Source organism: Cynocephalus volans, chromosome 4 (genome assembly GCF_027409185.1).
Source record: "Cynocephalus volans isolate mCynVol1 chromosome 4, mCynVol1.pri, whole genome shotgun sequence".
NCBI lineage: Eukaryota > Metazoa > Chordata > Mammalia > Dermoptera > Cynocephalidae > Cynocephalus > Cynocephalus volans.
The window spans coordinates 51,576,185-51,595,330 of record NC_084463.1 but is presented as its reverse complement, the minus strand read 5'-3'; the positions used below and the strand labels follow the sequence as shown (position 1 = coordinate 51,595,330).

Here is a 19,146-nt window from a genome sequence, read left to right as displayed (position 1 = left end):
CTGGAAAATAAATGCAGGAAGAAAACCTCAATTTGGGGTTAATTTCCCAAGGAAGGGATGACTCTCACTTGAGGATTCTGAGGGAGATTAACCACTTCAGGGTCTCTCACTGCTTGAAAGAGATAGGATTTGAGTAATCCTTTGTGGCTCCATCTTCCAGGGGAAGTGGGGTGACAAATCCATGGGGGGGCAAAGCAACATGGCTAAGTTGGTTAGAAAGGACAATTGTAACACCAAGTTACAAGTTCAGTTCCAGGAGAGTTCCAGTTAAGGTGGCAGAATAGGCTGTCCCCAGCATCACTATCTCCCCACAAATCAACCAATTTACAACTATAAAAATGTAACATCAGCCAAGCTGGGGCCACTAGAGCTCAGGGGAAGAGCAGGAGAAACCTACACAGTCCATGAAGGTGGGAGAAACCACAATGAGAAAGAAAAAACTGCTCTGAGCATTTCAGGCCATGGCAGCTTTAAGGCTAAACTTGCTGAGCATATGGAGCAGGAGCCAGCAGAAGCCACAGCCGTGCCTTTCAGATGGAGTTACTTGGAGGCAGCAGGGGAGAAGAGGCCCTTGGGGGCCCCTAAGACAGCAAGACCAATAATACAGTTCCTGTGCACTCATACAGGAGTGAGGAGCCAGAACACCTGAAAAAGGGGAGCCATCGAGAGGCCATTGAGTCATCCTAAGGGACCAGTGCAGGGCCCATCCCATGAGAAGAATTTGAAGCATGGGTGGTGGTGGAGACAGGCCCACCAGAAGAACACTGCGACACAGCAAAGACTGCCAATCTGTGCCTCAATCAGCAAAGGATCACTCAGAGGAGAATGATCAGGAATGCAGAATTGCATGGGGTGCATTTGATGAAAAAATTCAGGCCTAGATCAGAGTTTCCACACAACCCAGGTGCACTGAGTCTCTAAAGAGCCAGAAGGATCTGTAAGGTCAACGATAAAACTCTTGGCTGCACAAAAAGCCTTCCCTAGGAAAAGAGCAGCAAAGCAGCAATTTAACTCAAACACACAGCTCAAGTACTGGTTCCCACAGAAAGTCCCCCCATTTTAGAAGTAAGCAAAAGACAAAAAATTAGTTCAAGATCAAAAACACCACCAGTGCCTTGGAGCATGCCAGGTCACAGGAGGCGTGGAGCTGAGGACTGGACCCTGCCCACAACTACTCACACCACATGCATCTTGGGGCCTGTCTGGTGACCTAAAGCATGGAGAAGGGGACTGAACAACCCTCCCACAACCAGGCATACCACGCCAATGCCTTGGGACCTGTCTGGGGGCCTGAGTCATGGAGAAGTGGACCAGACTTCCCTCCCACAATCAGGCACACCATGCCACTGCCTCAGGACCCACTAGGGGACACAAGGCATGGAACCATAGACCAAACCCCCTTCCCACAACCAGGCACAACATGCCAGTGTCTCAAGGACTGCCCAGGGACCCAAGGCATGGAGAAGGAGACTGGACATCCCTCCCACAAACAAGCACTGCACCAGCACCTTGGGGCCTGCTTGAGGACCTGAGGCATGGAGAGGTGACTGGACCCAATTTCCATAACCAGGCAAACTGCACCAGCACCTCAGAGCCTGTCCAGGGACCCAAGGCATGGAGAAGGGGGCTGGACCCAACTCCCACAACCAGGCACACTGCCAGCCCCTGTAACCCCCACCTGGGGGCCTGGGGCACGGATCCAGGGACTGAATGACCTGCTCACAACCAAGTACACCACCAGCACCTTAGGGCCCATCCCAGGGACTCTAGGCATGGAGAAGGGGACCAGATCCCTTCCCACAACCAGGCACAGTGCCAGTGCCTCAGGGCCTGCCTGCAGACCTGAGGCATGGAGCTGAGGCCCGGACACTCTCCACAACAAGGCACACTGCCATCACAGAGGAGCATGCCAAAAACAGCTCCATGTGTGTGGCCCACCACAGCCACCACAATAACCATGGCTTCCATGATAGTGGCTAGATGCTGCAACCACCATGAAGAGCATCCGCCAGCCACTGGACTGCACTGACACAAAGGGAGTCACCATCAGAGATAAAGAAAAGAGAATGTCTATCCCCACAAATCCCATTTCAGACTGACAGAAGTATCTGCTCTATGATAATATTGGGGGACCTGATCAAACCTCTCACCATTGGACAGATAATCTAGGCAACAAATCAACAGAGTAACCATTACACTTTCAGAAGCAGGACATCTAGGGTAATTAGAAGGGGGAGTGGGAGAAAGACGGGGATGGCAAGAGATGGACAAGGGGCATAAATTATAATTATGATTTCTAACAATATATACGTGAGCAATATTAACTTGATCAACATATCTCGATGTTCAGCCCCAAAAATATGTATAATCAATTTTGATTCAATAATAATTTTAAAAAGAACCTATTCGTTGAACTATCACAAGAGATAGAAATTTTTTAAAAGTTCAGTTTCAAATACCAGGCAGCCAATCTGACCCCATGCCCCCAAATAAAACAGCAAAGAAATTGAATACGCATATCTTCAAAGAAAATATACCAATGTCAAACAAGCATATGATAAGATGCTTAACATCATTAATCATTAGAAAATGCAAAATCACAAGGAAAAATTACTCCACACTCAATAGAACATAACCGGTTTCAGTGAAGTTGGAAACTTACCATGCCGTGGGTGGCAATGTAAAATGGTGCAGTGCCTGTACCATTTAAACAACAAGTACAGTGGCTTCTCAAATAATTAAAGATGGAATTACCATGTGATTCAGAATTACAAATTCTTTGTATTTATCATGAGTAATTAATAGCAGAATCTGCAAAAGATATATCCACACCTGTGTTCATAGCAGCATTAGTCACGTAGTGAAGTGGTGCAATTCAAATGTACATCCATGAATGAATGGATAAACAAATTGTGGTATGTACAGAGAAGGAAATATTATTCAGCCTTAAAAAGAAATACAATCTTGGCATATGCTATAACAAGGAACCTTGAGGTCATTACACAAAGTGAAATAAGTCACTCACAAAATCACAAGTATTGCATGGCCCCACTGATAGGAGTCAAATTTTTAGAAACCAAAATAGGATGGCAGACACCAGAGGCTACAAGCCTGGGAAAACTGACATATGTCATTTGACGTATATAGAGTTTCGGTATTCTAAGATAAAAAAAACTTCTGGACATCTCCTGCACAACACTATGAATATACATAACACTACTTAAAGGTAAAAAAATGGTTCAAATGCTACATTTTATGTTATGTGCATTTTTCTTTACCAAAACTAAAATTAAAGTAAATTATTTTAAAAAGCTATAGATGGAACAAATTAAAATATTTTAAAATATTTGATTAATGGAAAAAATTTTTAGGAAAAGCTGAAAAGCAAAGCATTAAGAGGCAGATTAGACAATAACAAAAAAATAGTAAAATGGCAGACCTAAATCTAACCCTATTAAGAGTTGAAATAGAATTAGATTAAATCTTCTACTGAAGGCAAAAATTATCAGATTTGATAGGAAAGTAAGACCCAACAATATGTTAACCAGAGACATATACTTTAAACATAAAGACACAGACTGAAAGTTAAAAAGTAAAATAAAATTTAAAATATTACACAAATACTATGAAAAGCTTAAGTGGAAATATTAATACTAGTGAAAAGAAGTGTCGCCACAAAATATGTTACCAAAAATAAATGGAACACTGAAGGATGTGGGCCACACTATTGCCTCCCAAAGCATGGAAAGTGGAAAACTATCTCACCCTCTCAGGGGTCTGCCAAAGGAGACTTCTTTGAACAATGGTAAAAGTGCTACATGGTCTCCTCTCTCTGAAACTGGTAAAATATAAGAAGGACAAAGTAAAGAAGGCTGGCTGGTCAGCTCATAAAGAAGGATAAAACATGGTTTTAATAAAACCAAAGTCAAGGGTTGGATCCCCATATAGGCCATCTGCCAATAAGTAAATAGTTAACAATAAAATAAAGAAGGATGGTCAATTTTCAAACAAATTTAAAGAGAATATAAAGGAGCCAGAACTTGCTGAGTTGGAAATAAAACTGCTTTTCAATCCAAGTTTTTTCAACACAATATTTTCAAAGACAGAAACTACTTTGAGGCAAGAATCAAACTGTTTTGTAAACAAACAAACAAACAAATGTGTTTCCAGCCTTTTAAGTACCATAGGGTGTGATACATAGATAGCACCTGATAAAAATAAAACTTTTTAAGAAATAGGTGCCTAAGAGAGAATGGAAGGCCAGAGAAAAAAGGGCCTAACACAGAGGTAGGATTGGTTGTATGGATTTTAGTACAATGAAAGTCAACGCTTTTTAATGATGTACAAAGGGGAATTTCTTTGGCCAGAATCCAAAAAAAAATATTTTTAAAGGTCTTTGGATTTGCAATGTATTATACCAAAAAAAAAAAAAAAAAGACATTGCTCAACTGTAAACCCAATCATTTAATAAAAATGAATATAAACAGAGAATGGTGAGAGCCCGCAGGGCACAGTACAGAAGCAGGAAGCATCATGTACAGAGACCAACACGGGGCCCTAATCAAAGAACTAAACCAGGTGCCCAGTGGGCATAACTGCTCAGACCAGACCCTGCTGGATGCCAGCCCTTCCGACCTACCCTGCTGAAGGGAAGTGCGCACATGCTTAGGCCAGTCTCCTCACTGTGATCTGGCCATGTGTTGAGGAGATGAAGAAAACAGGCCACTGGACATAATTTAATTGGGTTTACAGCCAATTGCACAACAGTAGATTTCTAGAGCTCTTGAGAGGAGCAAATTATATTTTGTATATGGTAGAAACTTATGGCCAGAGACCAAACCATGTTCTGTTAAAGACTGCTGGAAATACTTACTATTCCTTTTATTGAGAAGTAGGATATAATTGCCTTCCTCTTGAATCAGGGCTGATCTTAGTGATGTGCTTGACCAAGAAGAGAATGTGGTGGAGACATGCTTTGGGATCTGAGTGGAGATAACAAGAAGCCTTGCAGCCTCTGCCTGGGCCTCTTGGACACTTACCCTGAAGAAGCCAGACTAATCTGACTACACGGAGACTGCCAGACTCTGAGGAAGTCCACCTGGCCACAAAGAGGGCCTGAATGTCTGCCCAAAGTCCCCAGCCACTCGTGTTCTTCCACTTTAGACCAGACACATCATGCAGCAGCCAACCCACACTACCCGGAACACTATACTTACCTACAACATTGCAACATGGAGTAAGGAAAAAATTCTTATTCTAAGCAACTATGTTTTGTGTCACTGTGTCATGCAGCTGATCACCGGAACACCAGACCAGTCATTAGAGACCACAGACAGTACTCTCATATGCAACAAGAAGCATGTACTTTCACATTGATTGTTAGGTCCAAAATAAATAAAGCCAGCATTTCACATCTTGTTACACCTCAAACTCTAGTTGAGAATGTAAACTTTCAGTTAACTGGTATGTAATTTTTCTTTCTTAACCAACTGTTAGCTATGGTTCTGGTTTATAAACATACTGATGACTAATGCACACACCCATTTTTCTCATTGATTTCTAAGTTATCAGCTGATATAGGAGAAGAAGAATATACAATCTGTAAATAAGATTAAAAACATAACGGGTCTTCTTGAAGTAGAAACAGAGAACTGTACAGTAAGAAAACTACACACAGAATCAGATATAAATTTATATATATAAAATGTACAAATTATAAAAATTTGCCATTTCTATTTTTCTTCTTCGCATGCCTTTTTACTGGCCCTTCATCAAACATGTCCCACTAACTCCTGAAGGCTCTCTCCCCTCACACTCTTAAGGATGTCACCACAGGTGCTGACTAGAAGCACAGGTCACCAGGGATTGAATCTCATCACCCAGGAAATATGCCCTTAGGTTTTTACATGAGTATTTACACTGGAACAAAGTTACTGTCTTTATAAGAGCCATCATCTCCTACCCCTATACAAGCAGTGTATACGGAAATTAGAATAAAATAAAAAGAACAAGCAAACAAAAGGAACACGAATAAACACCAGAAAAGACTAGACCCCAGAAACAGGGAGGAATCCAGGAAAAATCCCACTTCAGTGGCTTGGGTCACCGGCTGGGTGGTACTGTTACCACAAGTAAGAGAAAAGAAGTAGACGTCATTTTCATTTTGGATTCATTGGCCTTAAGGTACCTTTTAAATAGCTAGAAAAACCAGTCAACAGAGAGTTCAACCTATGATCCAAAGAAAAGGGAAGAAATAGAAAAGAGAAGAAACTAAAGAGAACCAAGAGTACAAACTACAGAGGACTGAATCAGTCAAGAAAAGGAGCACAGTGACAATAGTGCACAGAGTGAAGCACTTTGATAAGCTACGTTAGGAGGAAAAGAGAAGAATTCAGGAGAAACAAGAGAAAGCCATCAGTAAGGGCTTGAGAGAAACTGACAAACCAACACAGAAGAATTTCCAGAAGTCATGAATAGCAGTTTCAAAGGTGGCAGAAGATTCAACTTAGAAAAAGACTAGAGAATAGGCACTGGATTTCACTAATTTATGTGATAATTCAAGTTTTTATCTGTGAATCAAGTCTTCCAAAGCTGTACACAAGCCACAGGACATGTGAGTGAAGCCATCTTGAAGCAACAGCCTCAGTCAAGGCACCAGGTGACTGAAGCTACATTTAGAATCCAGGCATCGCTAGCAAGAAAACTGCCCAGCTGAGTACACCCAACATGTGGATCCATAGAACTTCAAGAAGATAAAATGGCCTGATATTTTAAGCCATTTGGGTTTTCATTTGTTCTTACACAGTGAATGTTAACTGACACATCTAAGTCCCCAGAACTCAGTAGGCTTTAACAAAATTAGGTAGGGGAGAAAGTCTTACATTACATGAAACTTTACAGACTGCTTATTCAGGAACACAGGCCTTAGCACTCACTAACCATTTCCTGTGCAGAAAGGTAAAAGTGTTCATTTCTAGGTTGGCAGTCAAACACCTTCTAATAGAGACAGTGTTTCAGAATTTAGTGCCAGTAAATCTTCATATCCCATGAGAATTTGGTATTTTACCTTATTAGTTTCCATTCCAGTCATGTAAAACAAGTGTCTGCCCTTTTGCCACAACATCAGAAAGACCAGAGACAAACTTTTACTGAACTTAGATGACTCTGAGGTCTTATAACTTGCTATATCTACATGCAAACGTTATCTTACATATGTGCATTTCCTTCCAGCTGAGTTTTATTCATTTCTACTTTTCCATTTTAATTCAGGCTCCCCACAATAACCAGGTAATACAGTAAAAAAAAAAAAAAAAAAAAAAGAGAGAAATAAATAAATAGACTACTCACCAGAGAATTATTCATCTTTTGTTGCTCTTCAAAATGCATAGGGCACTCTGGCAGCTTAGATGGGAGAGAAGAGAATGGAGTGGATTAAGGAAAGAACTGTTGTGCATTGGCCCTGGATTCTCCTGCCCAAAACTCTCTACACAATAGCTAGGAAAGAGAAACAAACAAAATCCTCCCTATGAGACAACAATCTTTTATGGTCAAAAAGGTGCAACAAAGACCCATTAAAGTTGCGTCTACAAGTACATTAATTGGTACAAAAGAGACACACAGTTTATTTTGGTGTTAATGAAAAGTTACGTTACATACTGATTCAGCAAGAATCAATGATATCTAAACATACAACTTCATCATTTAAACCAAAGAAAAACAGGGAGTTCCAGTCAAGATGCTGGAGTAGTTGGTTCCTGGTGTCACTCTCTCCCACAGAGTGACCAATTTGCAGCTATTGATGAGCAGCAATGGAGGACCCGAGATCTGTGCTGGAGTGAATGGCAGCTGTCCATCATGGGACCCCAGTTCAGGTTGCTCTCCATTCTGTAGAGAGACTTTAGAGCTTCTGGGCCCACACACCCTGAGCCTGCCAGGCTGGAAAACGCAAGTGGGGCAGGACTTCCAGCCCAGGTCAGTCCTACCACCAGGAGAGATGTAACAGCCTCAGGGCTCCCACACCCCAAGCCAGCTATCCTAGAGTAGGCAGGCAGGGCAGGAATTCTAGCCCAGGCTGGTCCTGCTACCAGGAAAGACCTAACAGCCTTGGGGCTCCCACACCCCAAGCCAGCCAAGCTGGAGAAGGCAGGTGATGTGGGACTTCTGGCCCAGACTGGTCCCCATCTCTGAGAGTGACTTAAGGGCTCCAAGCCCGCACAACCTAAGTAAGCCATTCGAGCCAGAGTAGGCAGGTGGGGTGGAACACCTGGCTCAGGCTGGTCCGTGCCTCTGGGGGTGACTTAAGAGGTGCAGAGACCCCACACCCTGAGCCAGCCATGTCAAAGAAGGCAGACAGAGCAGAACTTCTGGCCCAGGCTAGTTTCTGCTGACCAGAAGCAGCAGTCCCTTCAGGATCCAAGCCACACATCAGGGTGAAACAAGTGCACTGTGATACCCCTGGCTGCAATGACAAAACACCAAAGGAAAGATAACTGAAATATGAAAAATCAAGAAAGTATATCAACACCAAAGGAAATTAATAACTTTCAAGAGCTAGATGCTATAGAACAGGTTACCTTTGAAATGACAGACAAAGAATTAAGAGCAGCTATTCTGTGGAAATTAAATGAGATATAAGAAAACTCATTTAGACAACACAATGAAATGAGAAAAAGTATACAGGATCTGAAAGAAGAAATGTACAAAGAAATCAAAGCCTTGAAAAAGAATGTAGCTGAACTTGTGGAGCTGAAGGATTCATTCAATGAAAAACACAACAGAGAGTTTAACCAGCAAACTTGAACAAGCAGAAGAGATAATTTCTGACCTTGAAGACAGGCTGTTTGAATTATCACAGGCAGACCAGAAAAAAGAAAAAAGAAAAAAATTGAAGAATATCTAAGAGAGACTACAGACAACCTTAAGCATGCAAATATCTGAATCATGGGAATTCCAGAAGGGGAGTGAAAAGGAAATGGCATTGAAAACAGATTCAATGAAATAATAGCAGAAAACTTCCCAGGTATAGAGAAAGTCACAGGTCTCCAGATTCAGGAAGCCCAAACATCACCAAACACATTCAACCCAAAAAGGCCCTCTACAAGACATATGATAATCAAACTGACAAAACTCAAAAGACAAAGAGAATTTTAAAAGCTGCAAGAGAAGCAGCAAATCACCTATGAGGAAGCCCGAATCAGAATAGTATATTTCTCAGACAAACAAAACTATGGGAGTTCACTACCACATGACCAGCCCTGTAAGAAATTCTCAAGGAAGTACTAGATTTGATACCACAAAAACAACCATCACTGCCATGAATATGCAAGAAAAAAGAATACCTACTAGCAAAATAAAAATGCTAGCAAAAGAAAAAAATAGTTTATCTATAACCTCAAGAAACCAACAAATAGAGAAGACAAACAGAAAATTAGAAAGAAAGGAAAAGATACTTAGTATATCTAGACAAAAATCAGTAAAAACTAGGAGTAAGTCAACATCTTTCCATAACTCTAAATGTAAAGGGATTATATTCCCCATTCAAAAGACACAGACAGACTGACTGGATTAAAAAGCTGGATCCAAAAATCTGCTGCCTTCAAAAGATTCACCTCACCTGAAAAGACACACATAGACTAAGAATGAAAGGATGGAAAAAGATGTACCATGCAAATAGGAATGGAAAATGAGCTACAGTAGCTATTCTTATATCAGATAAAATGACTTTAAAGCAAAAACCATTAAAAGAGATAAAGAAGGCCACTATATAACAATAAAAGGATCTATCCATCAAGAAGACATAACAATCATAAATATATATACACCTAATGTTGAAGCAGCCAGATTAATAAACCAAACACTATTAGATCTAAATAAAGAGATAGACACTAGCACCATAATAGCAGGGTACCTGAAAACCCCACTGTCATCATTGGACAGATCATCTCGGCCAAAAATCAACAGAGAAACACAAGATCTAAACAATACTACAAACTAATTGGATTTGGCAGATATCTACAGAACATTCCATCCAACAACCTCAGAATGTTCATTCCCCCCATCAGCACATAGAACATTCTCCAGAATAGACCACATGTTACGTCACAAAGCAAGTCTTAACAAATTCATAAAAATTGGACTCCATGTATTTTTTCTGATCACAACAGATTAAAATTAGAAATCAATAATAAACAAAACTCTGAAAAATATACAAACTCATGGAAATTAAACAACATTCTACTTAATGACATGTGGGTCCAAGAATAAATTAAACAGGAAATCAAAAAAATTCTTGAAATTAATGAAAATAATGACACACCATACCAATACCTGTGGGATAATGCAAAAGCAATATTAAGTGGGAAATTTATCACACTAAATGCTAACTTTGGAAGAATGGAAAGATGGCAAATAAACAACCTAACACTTCACCTTAAAGATCTAGAATAACAAGAACAATCTAAATAGTAGAAAGAAATAATTAAGTTCAGAGCAGAACTAAATGAAATAGAAACAAAAAACAATACAAAAGGTCAATGAAAGAAAAAGTTGGTTTTTTGAAAAGATAAATAAAATTGAGATAAAAAGATAAACAAAACCCAAATAACATAAATAAGAAATGAAAAAGGTGATATTACAACTCACATCTCAGAAATACAAGGAATCATTAGAGACAACTCTAAGCATCCATATGCCAACAAGGTTGAAAATCTGGAGGAAATGGATAAATTTCTGGATTTATACATATTGCCAAAACTGAGCCAAGATGATATAGAATATCTGAACAGACCAATAACACTGAGTGACTGAAGCTGTTATCTAAAGTCTCCAAAGAAAAGCCCAGGACAAGATGGGTTCACTGCAGAATTCTACCAAATGTTCAAAGAGGAACTGATACAAATTCTCTACAAACTATTCCAAAAGAATGAAACAGAGGCAATTCTCCCAAACTCATTCTATGAGGCAAACATCACCCTGAAACCAAAACCAGACAAAGATGCATCAAAAACAGAAAACTACAGGCCAATATAGATGCAAAAATCCTCAATAAAATACTAGCTAACAGAATACAGCAACAAAATTATACACCATGATCAAGTGGGATTCATCCCAAAGATACAAGGTTGGTTCAACAAACACAAATCAATAAATGTGATACACCATGTTAATAAAAGCAAAGACAAAAAACACATGATCATCTCTATTGATGCTGAAAAAGCATTTGACAAAATTCAACATCCTTTCATGATAAAGACTCTTTACAAGTTAGGCATGGATGGAAAGTATCTCAACATGATTAAAGCCATATATGAGAAGCCCACTGTCAATATCATCCTGAACAAGAAGAAGACAGGATGCCCACTCTCACCAATCCTATTCAACACAGTTGGAAGTCCTAGCCAGAGCAATCAAAGATAAGGAAATAAAGGGCATCCAGATTGGAAAAGATGAAGTCAAACTGTCCCTCTTTGCAGATGACATGATTCTATATATCAAACAGCCTAAAGCCTCTACAAAAAACCTCTTGGAGTTGATAAATGATTTCAGCAATGTTGCAGGATATAAAATCAACACTCAGAAATCAGTAGTATTTCTATACTCCAACAGTGAAAATGCAGAAAAAGAAATCAAGAAAGCTAGCCTCTTTACAAGAGCCACCAAAAATACACACACACACACACACACACACACACACATATAAATAAAATACTTAGGAATAAAGCTGACCAATGATGTAAAAATTCTCCACAAAGAGAAATACAAATGACTGTTGAGAGGAACTAAAGAGGATACAAGAAAATGGAACGATATCCCATGCTCTTGAATTGGAAGAATTAACATTGTGAAAATGTCCATATTACTCAAAATGACCTACAGATTCAATGCAATCCCCATCAAAATTCCAATGACATTTTTCTCAGAAATGGAAAAAGCTATCCAGACATTTATATGGAAAAACAAAAGACCACACATGGCCAAAGCAATCCTGACCAAAAAAAAGTAGAGCTGGAGGCATAACACTACCTGACTTTAAACTATATTACTAAGCTATAATAACCAAAACAGCATGGTACTGGCATAAAAATAGACAAATGGATCAATGGAATAGAATAGAGAACCCAGAAATCAATCCATATGCCTACAGCCATCTGATCTTTGATAAAGGCAGCAAATCTTCATACTGGGGAAGAGACTGCCTTTTCAACAAGTGGTGCTGGGAAAATGATACTCATATATAGAATGAAATGACCCATACCTTTCACTGTATACCAAAATCAACTCAAAATGGATTAAAGAATTAAATATACATCCGGGAATAATAAAACTCCTTAAAGAAAACATAGGAGAAACACTCCAGGAAGTAGGAGTGGGTACAGATTTCATGAGTATGATCCCCAAAGCACAGGCAATCAAAGCAAAAAATAAACAAACAGGATTCTAACAAACTAAAAAACTTCTCCACAGCAAAAGAAACAATCAACAGAGTGAAAAGACAACCAACAGAGTGGGAGAAAACATTATCAAAATATACACCTGACAAAGGATTAATATCCAGAATATACAAGGAACTCAAACAACTTTACAACATAAAAACAAATAACGCAATTAAAAAATGGGCAAACGAGCTGAATAGGCATTTCTCAAAGGAAGACATATGAATGGCCAACTGACACATGAGAAAATGCTCAACATCACTCAACATCCAGGAAATGCAATTCAAAACCACATTGAGATACAATCTCACTCTAGTTAGGATAGCTAACATCGAAATGGCTGAATATGATAAGTGCCGGAGAGGTTGAGGAGAAAAAGAAACTCTCACTCACTGTTGGTGGGGTTGCAAAATGGTGCAGCCTTTATGGAAAATGATATGGACTTTCCTCAAACAATTACAGATAGATCTACCATATGACCCAGCTATTCCACTGCTGGGAATATACCCAGAAGAATGCAAATCATCATGCCGAAAGGATACCTGTACTCCAATGTTTATTGCAGCACTATTTACAATAGCTAAGAGCTGGAACCATCCCGAATGTCCATCATCTGATGAGTGGATAAGGAAACTGTTGTATATCTAAACAATGGATAACTACTCTGCCTTAAAAAAAAAATGAAATACTACCATTCGCAACAACATGGATGGACTTCGAGAAAATTTTATTAAGTGAAACAAGTCAGGCACAGAAAGAGAAATACCACGTTCTCACTGATTTGTGGGAGGTAAAAATAAATAAATAAATAAACACACAAACAAGTAAAGGGTCAGGGGGAGAAAACAGAATAACCACAAAAATTCCTTGAACTTTTAAGTCAAGTGAATGATGTGCAGGGAGAGGAGAGGGGGTAGAGAGGAACGGGTAAAGGGGCATGAAATCAAGTACAATGTATTTTGAGAAGTAAAAAAAAACCCAAAGAAAAACATATCATGTCTTTACTAAAACTGTTACAGAAATATAGTTAGGCTATATTAGCTATTTTCATATTAATATAATGCCTACATAAACAACTCCAGTGATGGAGTTTGGATGTGCTGTCCCCTCCAAAACTCATGCGAATATTTGATCCCCTATGTGACAGTGTTGGAAACTGAATGAGTCATGGGGACAGATCCCTCATGACTGGATTCATGCTCTCCCTGGGGGAGAGAGAATTAATGAATGAGTTCTCCTTCTATTAGTTTCCTCCAGAGCTGACTGTTTAAAGGACCCTGGCACCTCCTCTTTCTCTCTTGCTTCCTCTTGCTGTGTGATCTGCTTGTACCCGCTGGCTGCCTGCCACTTTCTGCCATGAGTAGAAGCAGCCTGAAGCCCATGCCAGATGTAGCTGTCCCAGAATCGTAAGCCAAATAAACCTCTTTTCCTTATAAATTACCCAGTCTCAAGTATTTCTATTATAGCAACACAAATGGACTAATAGAGAAAATTGGTAACAGAAGTGGGGTGTTGCTATACAGATACTCAAAAATGTGGAAGAAGCTTTGGAACTGGGTACTGGGCAAAGGTTGAAAGAGTTTGGAGGACTTAGAAGACAGAAAGACGAGGAAAACTTTGGAATGGCTTAGAGACTTATGTGGTGGTGAGCAGAATGCTGATAGAAATGTGGACAGTAAAGGCCATGCACATGATGAAGTCTCAGATAGAAATGAGTAACTTATTGAGAACTGGACAAAAGAACACCCTTGCTACACCATAGCAAGGAACCTGGCTGTACTGTGTCCATGCCCTTGGACTTTGTGGAAGGTGGACCTGAAGAGTTGTGAACCAGAGCATTTGGCAAATTTCTAAGCAGCAAAGCATTAAGGAAGTTGCATGGCTGCTTTTAAGAACCTACTCTGAGTTATGGCAGCAAAGTCATGACGTAAAGCCAGAATTTAAAAGGGAATCAGAGCGTAAAGATTTGGAAGATTTGCAGCCTGGCCATGTGGCAGAGAAGTGGAGAGCTGGAGAAAAATGCAAGGGTGAAGCAGATAAACTGGTTGCTAAAGACATTATCATAGCGATGAGGAGGCCAGATGCTAACAGTGGAGACAAGAAGAGGAAAGCCCTGCAGGCATTTGAGAAGTCTGGAAGGGTGACCCACCTAACACAGACCCTGAGGCCTAGAAGGACTGAGTTATCCTGGAAGAGAGACCTGGGGTGCAGCTGCCCTTGGGATCCTGCTCCCTGCATCCCAGCTGCTCTGGCTGGAGCAGCCCCGAGTGTGGTTCACGCAGCATCCCTGGAGAGTAGTCGCCTGAAAACTTGGGGGCATCCACATTATGTTGTCTGCAGGCTGGCAGGACATGAGAGCAGTGGAAGGGTGGCAGCCTCCATCCAGATTCCAGATGATGTATGGAAAAGCCTAGGGACCCAGACAGAGTGTTCCCGCAAGGGCAGAGGCACTGCAGAGGACATCTACTAGAGCAGTGCTGAGCAGGAAAGTGGGGCTGGAGCACCCACAGGGAGCTCCCACTGGGGAAATGTCTAGTAGAGCCAAGGCAGCAGGACCACCATGGAGACCCCAAACTTATAGAGCTACCAGAGTGGAACACTGGTCTGGAAAAGTTGCAGGCACCAGCACAGCCCACTTGGCTGTCCCTGGCTATGGGAGTGAGGCTGCCTGATCCTTTGGGGGCCCAAATGCCCCACTGTGCCCAGGATGCAAAACTTGGAATCAAAAAAGATTATTTGGGAGCTTTAAGATTAGTGTCTGTCCTGCTGGGTTTCAGACTTGTTTGGGACCTGTTTTTCCTTTCTTCTGGCCTATTCCTCCCTTTTGGAATGGGAATGTATACCCAATGTCTGTTCCACCATTGTATCTTGGTGGTAGATAAATTTGGCTTTGTTTTTCAGGTTCACAACTGGAAGGACTTTTGCTTTTGGTATCAGATGAGACTTTGGACTTTTAAGTTGGTGCTGGAACAAGCTAAGAATTTTGGGACTCTTGGGATGGAGTAATTGTATTTTGTATATGAGAGTGACATGAATTTTGGGGGCCAGGGGCAGAATGACAGTTTGGAAGTGTTGTCCCCTCCAAAGCTCATGTGGAAATTTGATCTCCAATGTGGCAGTGCTGGAAACTGATTGAGTCATGGGGGCAGGTCCCTCATGAATGGATTCATGCTCTCCCTGTGGGAGGGAGGATTAATGAGTGAGTTCTCACTCTATTAGTTCCCTCCAGAGCTGATTGTTTAAAGGATCCAGGCACCTTCTCTCTCTCTTGCTTCTTGCCACATGATATGTTTGTACCCACTGGCTGCCTGCCACTTTCTGCCATGAGTAGAAGTAGCCTGAAGCCCATGCCAGATGCAGCTGTCCCTGAATCATGAGCCAAATAAACCTCTTTTCCTTATAAATTACCCAGTCTCCTGAATTTCTGTTATAGCAACACAAACGGACTAATACATCCAGAGAAGTGTTTCCACTACAACACATCTTATTTATATATAACTAAATATCTAAATAGTATGCATCTTGTAATCCAAAATCTTTTGCCCATCATTATATAGGTAAAGTAACATACATAACGTATATTTCTCTTGGTACACCATCCCTGTGCCAGCGATGGATCTCCCTGCACCAAAACCCTCAGATAGTATGCTCTGACAATGGACTGGGCTTTGCTATGTGACTTGCTTTGGCCAAAGGCACATTAGAAAATGTTATGCAAACATGTTTGATGAGTAATGGCCACTGATGCTTGCTTTCTTAAACACAATCATGGTGTGAAAAAGCCTGAGGCTACACTTTTGGAGACAGGGAACCCAGCCAAGAGTCAGCAGAAACCACAGGACATGTGAGTGAAGCCATCTTGAACCAACCAGCCTCAGTCAAGGGACCAAGTAACTAAAGCTGAATTTTTAATCCAGCCAACACTAGCATGAGAGCTGCCCAGCTCAACACACCCAAAATGTAGATTCTTGGTACTTCAACATAATAAAATGGCTGGGTTTTTTAAGCTATTTGGGTTTTCATTTGTTCCGTATGTGACAAATGCGAAATGATACATCTAAGTCTCCAGAACTCAATATGTTTTGAACAAAATTATGTGGGTGAAAAAGTCTTATATTACATGTTAAATACAATCAATATACCTTCACAACCACAAGGAGTTTTGAAAATTTCAATGACTGTCAACTAAAAGGACTACTTTATTGAAGCCCCTGATGTTAATGGAGGCCATGTGAATCATAAAAAGCAATTTTATACACATCAGTGAACTACGGAGTAAGACTTTCTGTTATTCTTTTCTTAATATATCATATACAAGTTGTTTACTTTAAAAATATAAAAAGGGTCTGTTTCTTATAAAGTAGTAGTGAGCCATACAATGGTACTTTGAAAAGTTCATGGGAAAAGATAACTAAAAGTGAAAAGGAATATCTCCATGAAGTTTTTGAAGCACACGAGTATTGTAATTTTCCCATTTAAGTAATGAAAAATTGGATCCGATATACATATATGCAATGTTTCTGATTTTCAAGAACAGAATACTGACATTAAGTTGGAAATACTTAATGTTATTCACTTTATGGTGACATGATTCGCAGAAAGCACTGGAGATAAAAAAAAGGATAGGGATGTTTTAAACAGTGTATGTTAAAGCAATGTTTGCTCTAAGTTGACTTCATTCAGCATTACAAAAGTAATTTCAACAGTGAACAAGCACTTGTTTTTGACTGAAGGGTGGTAAAATGGAGAACAGCCAAAAAGTCAGGAAATCTAACATCAATAAATCATGTGACCCTGGGCAAGTCACATTTCCTAAAATCTACTTATTTTCACTTTTCTTACAAGGTAGAAATACCAGACAAGCCATTCCTGAACTACCAGAAAAAAACAAAGCAGATACAAAACCATAAGTATATTTCTAGATGCCAAAATTGGTGATAGTCTAGGTTTGAGAGAGCTCAGACCCTGGGAACAATGAGGGAAGACTGAAGGAATGGGACTGTGTTCAGAGAGCACTGTAGACAGAGTCTCTCACCTATGACAGGTTATTCCTGTACCCCAAAGAACATCTTCAGACCCCTTCAATAAGTAACATTTGCAAGGTCCTTGCCTATACTCAAACTCACTCACCCTTTTCAAAGTTGGACCAAACCTTCCCATATCACCAAGTCACAGATCGCTGCCGAATGCAGTATTATCTGTCAACTCTTGTGCATTGTAAGCACTACACTGAATAACTGCGTGGGCTGTGCAAAGCTACACCTGTCTGGGACTCTTCTGCCTCTGCTCTGAAGCAGTACTGAGAGGGTTCAGGCCACAATGATGTTCTCCCAGGCGGGATTCCTATTCATCGGGCGCCCTCCTTCAAGCTCTTGTCACAGCTCTATTACCCCAAAGAAAATCAGAATATCATGCAGAGCCTCAATCTCCCTCCACAAGTTACTGTCCCTGAAAACTAGGTCTTGCATTATCCTCTGTAAACTGAGACCAGGAGTGGTAGGCAGGCTACACAGTGCAGGAAGGGAGAGAAACCTGACTTCCTGAAGAGACATCAAGACACCCCACAAACAAAACTGGCACAGAGTAACAGCCTGCACACACTTCACAATTATTTCTATGAGAATCTCGGGGCATTACACTAACGTCAACACGCTCATGTTACAGACGGGTAAAGTGAACGTCCCATAGGTCGGTACCAGGTTCCTGGACGGCGGAGCTGGAATGTGGCCTCCCGCACACCTCCCAGGCTCGCTGTCTTCACACACCCCCACCCACGTTCCTGTGGCCACCTTGGACCTGAGCCCCCGTTCTGGGACATGTGGAGCCGGCTTCTGCACACCAGGAGCGCACGCCCGCCTTTCCGCAGCGCGGTCCTCTGACGGGGCCGTTGTGGAAAGCGCAGCCCGGACGCCCCTTCCCCGGCCCGGCCCAGGTCCGCGCTCGCGCCGCACGTCAGGCCCCGCCCGCCCGAGGGCCACAGCGCTGCTGCCCAACAAGTGCAGGGACACCCGTCGTGCCCCCAGGGTCGGGAGGCGTGCAGGACTCCTCTTTCACCCTCGAACCCACCTTCAGGGACGCGCAATCCAAACCCAGGCTCTGAGAAGCAGCGAGGGGAGGGCAAAAGCGAACGGAAGTTCCAGACAAAACATGGCGGAGTGGGCGTGGCAGCACATGCGCAGTAGAATCACGGAAATGCCTGTCCCGTAGTAGTCCTCGGAGGGTAATGTCATTGCTGGGCAAAACTACATATCCCACATGGCGCAGTGAGTGAGGATGCGCAAGGGCAGAAGTACCCCTGTGCCTGTGATGTTAATGGCCAGCGAGACTACATTTCCCCGAAGTCGCTGCAGCCCTATACTGGGAACCAACTGTGAAAATTGTTAAAATTTTCCCAGCTGAAATCTTGTTACTGGGAGATAAGGCCTTGTTGGATCAAGACTGGTCTCTACCCACGTGATAGACTAGTCTCCGTTCCACTGAGGTTTAATTCTGATTTTTTATGAAGTCTTGGTTTGACAACCTAGGACATTGTGGCAGTAATGGGGAAACTCAAATGGGGCCCAGGTGTATGTGTTATACAACCCAAATCTACTTTTAAAGGTGCATTTTAAAGTATGAAAAAATCATATCTATTTTACTTTAAATGTGTTAAACAACAAATTGATGTAGTAATTTTCTTTCAAAATATTAGAAGATGTTTCTTCTCATCCAGCAA

The 19,146-nt window shown here is 41.2% G+C and overlaps 1 protein-coding gene across 1 annotated transcript in view; it reads right to left on the bottom strand.

The window, feature by feature from the left end:
• Positions 1-18,572, bottom strand: part of LOC134375156 (zinc finger protein 420-like) — a 36,935-nt gene extending 18,363 nt beyond the window's left edge. Inside the window, exons 1-2 of the mRNA XM_063093358.1 lie at positions 18,498-18,572; positions 7,348-7,401 (exon numbers count right to left, since the gene is read on the bottom strand). Coding sequence (XP_062949428.1) covers positions 7,348-7,386 — 39 coding nt within the window. The 5' untranslated portion in view covers positions 7,387-7,401; positions 18,498-18,572. The remainder of the gene's footprint in view (positions 1-7,347; positions 7,402-18,497) is intronic.
• Positions 18,573-19,146: the final 574 nt, after the last annotated feature.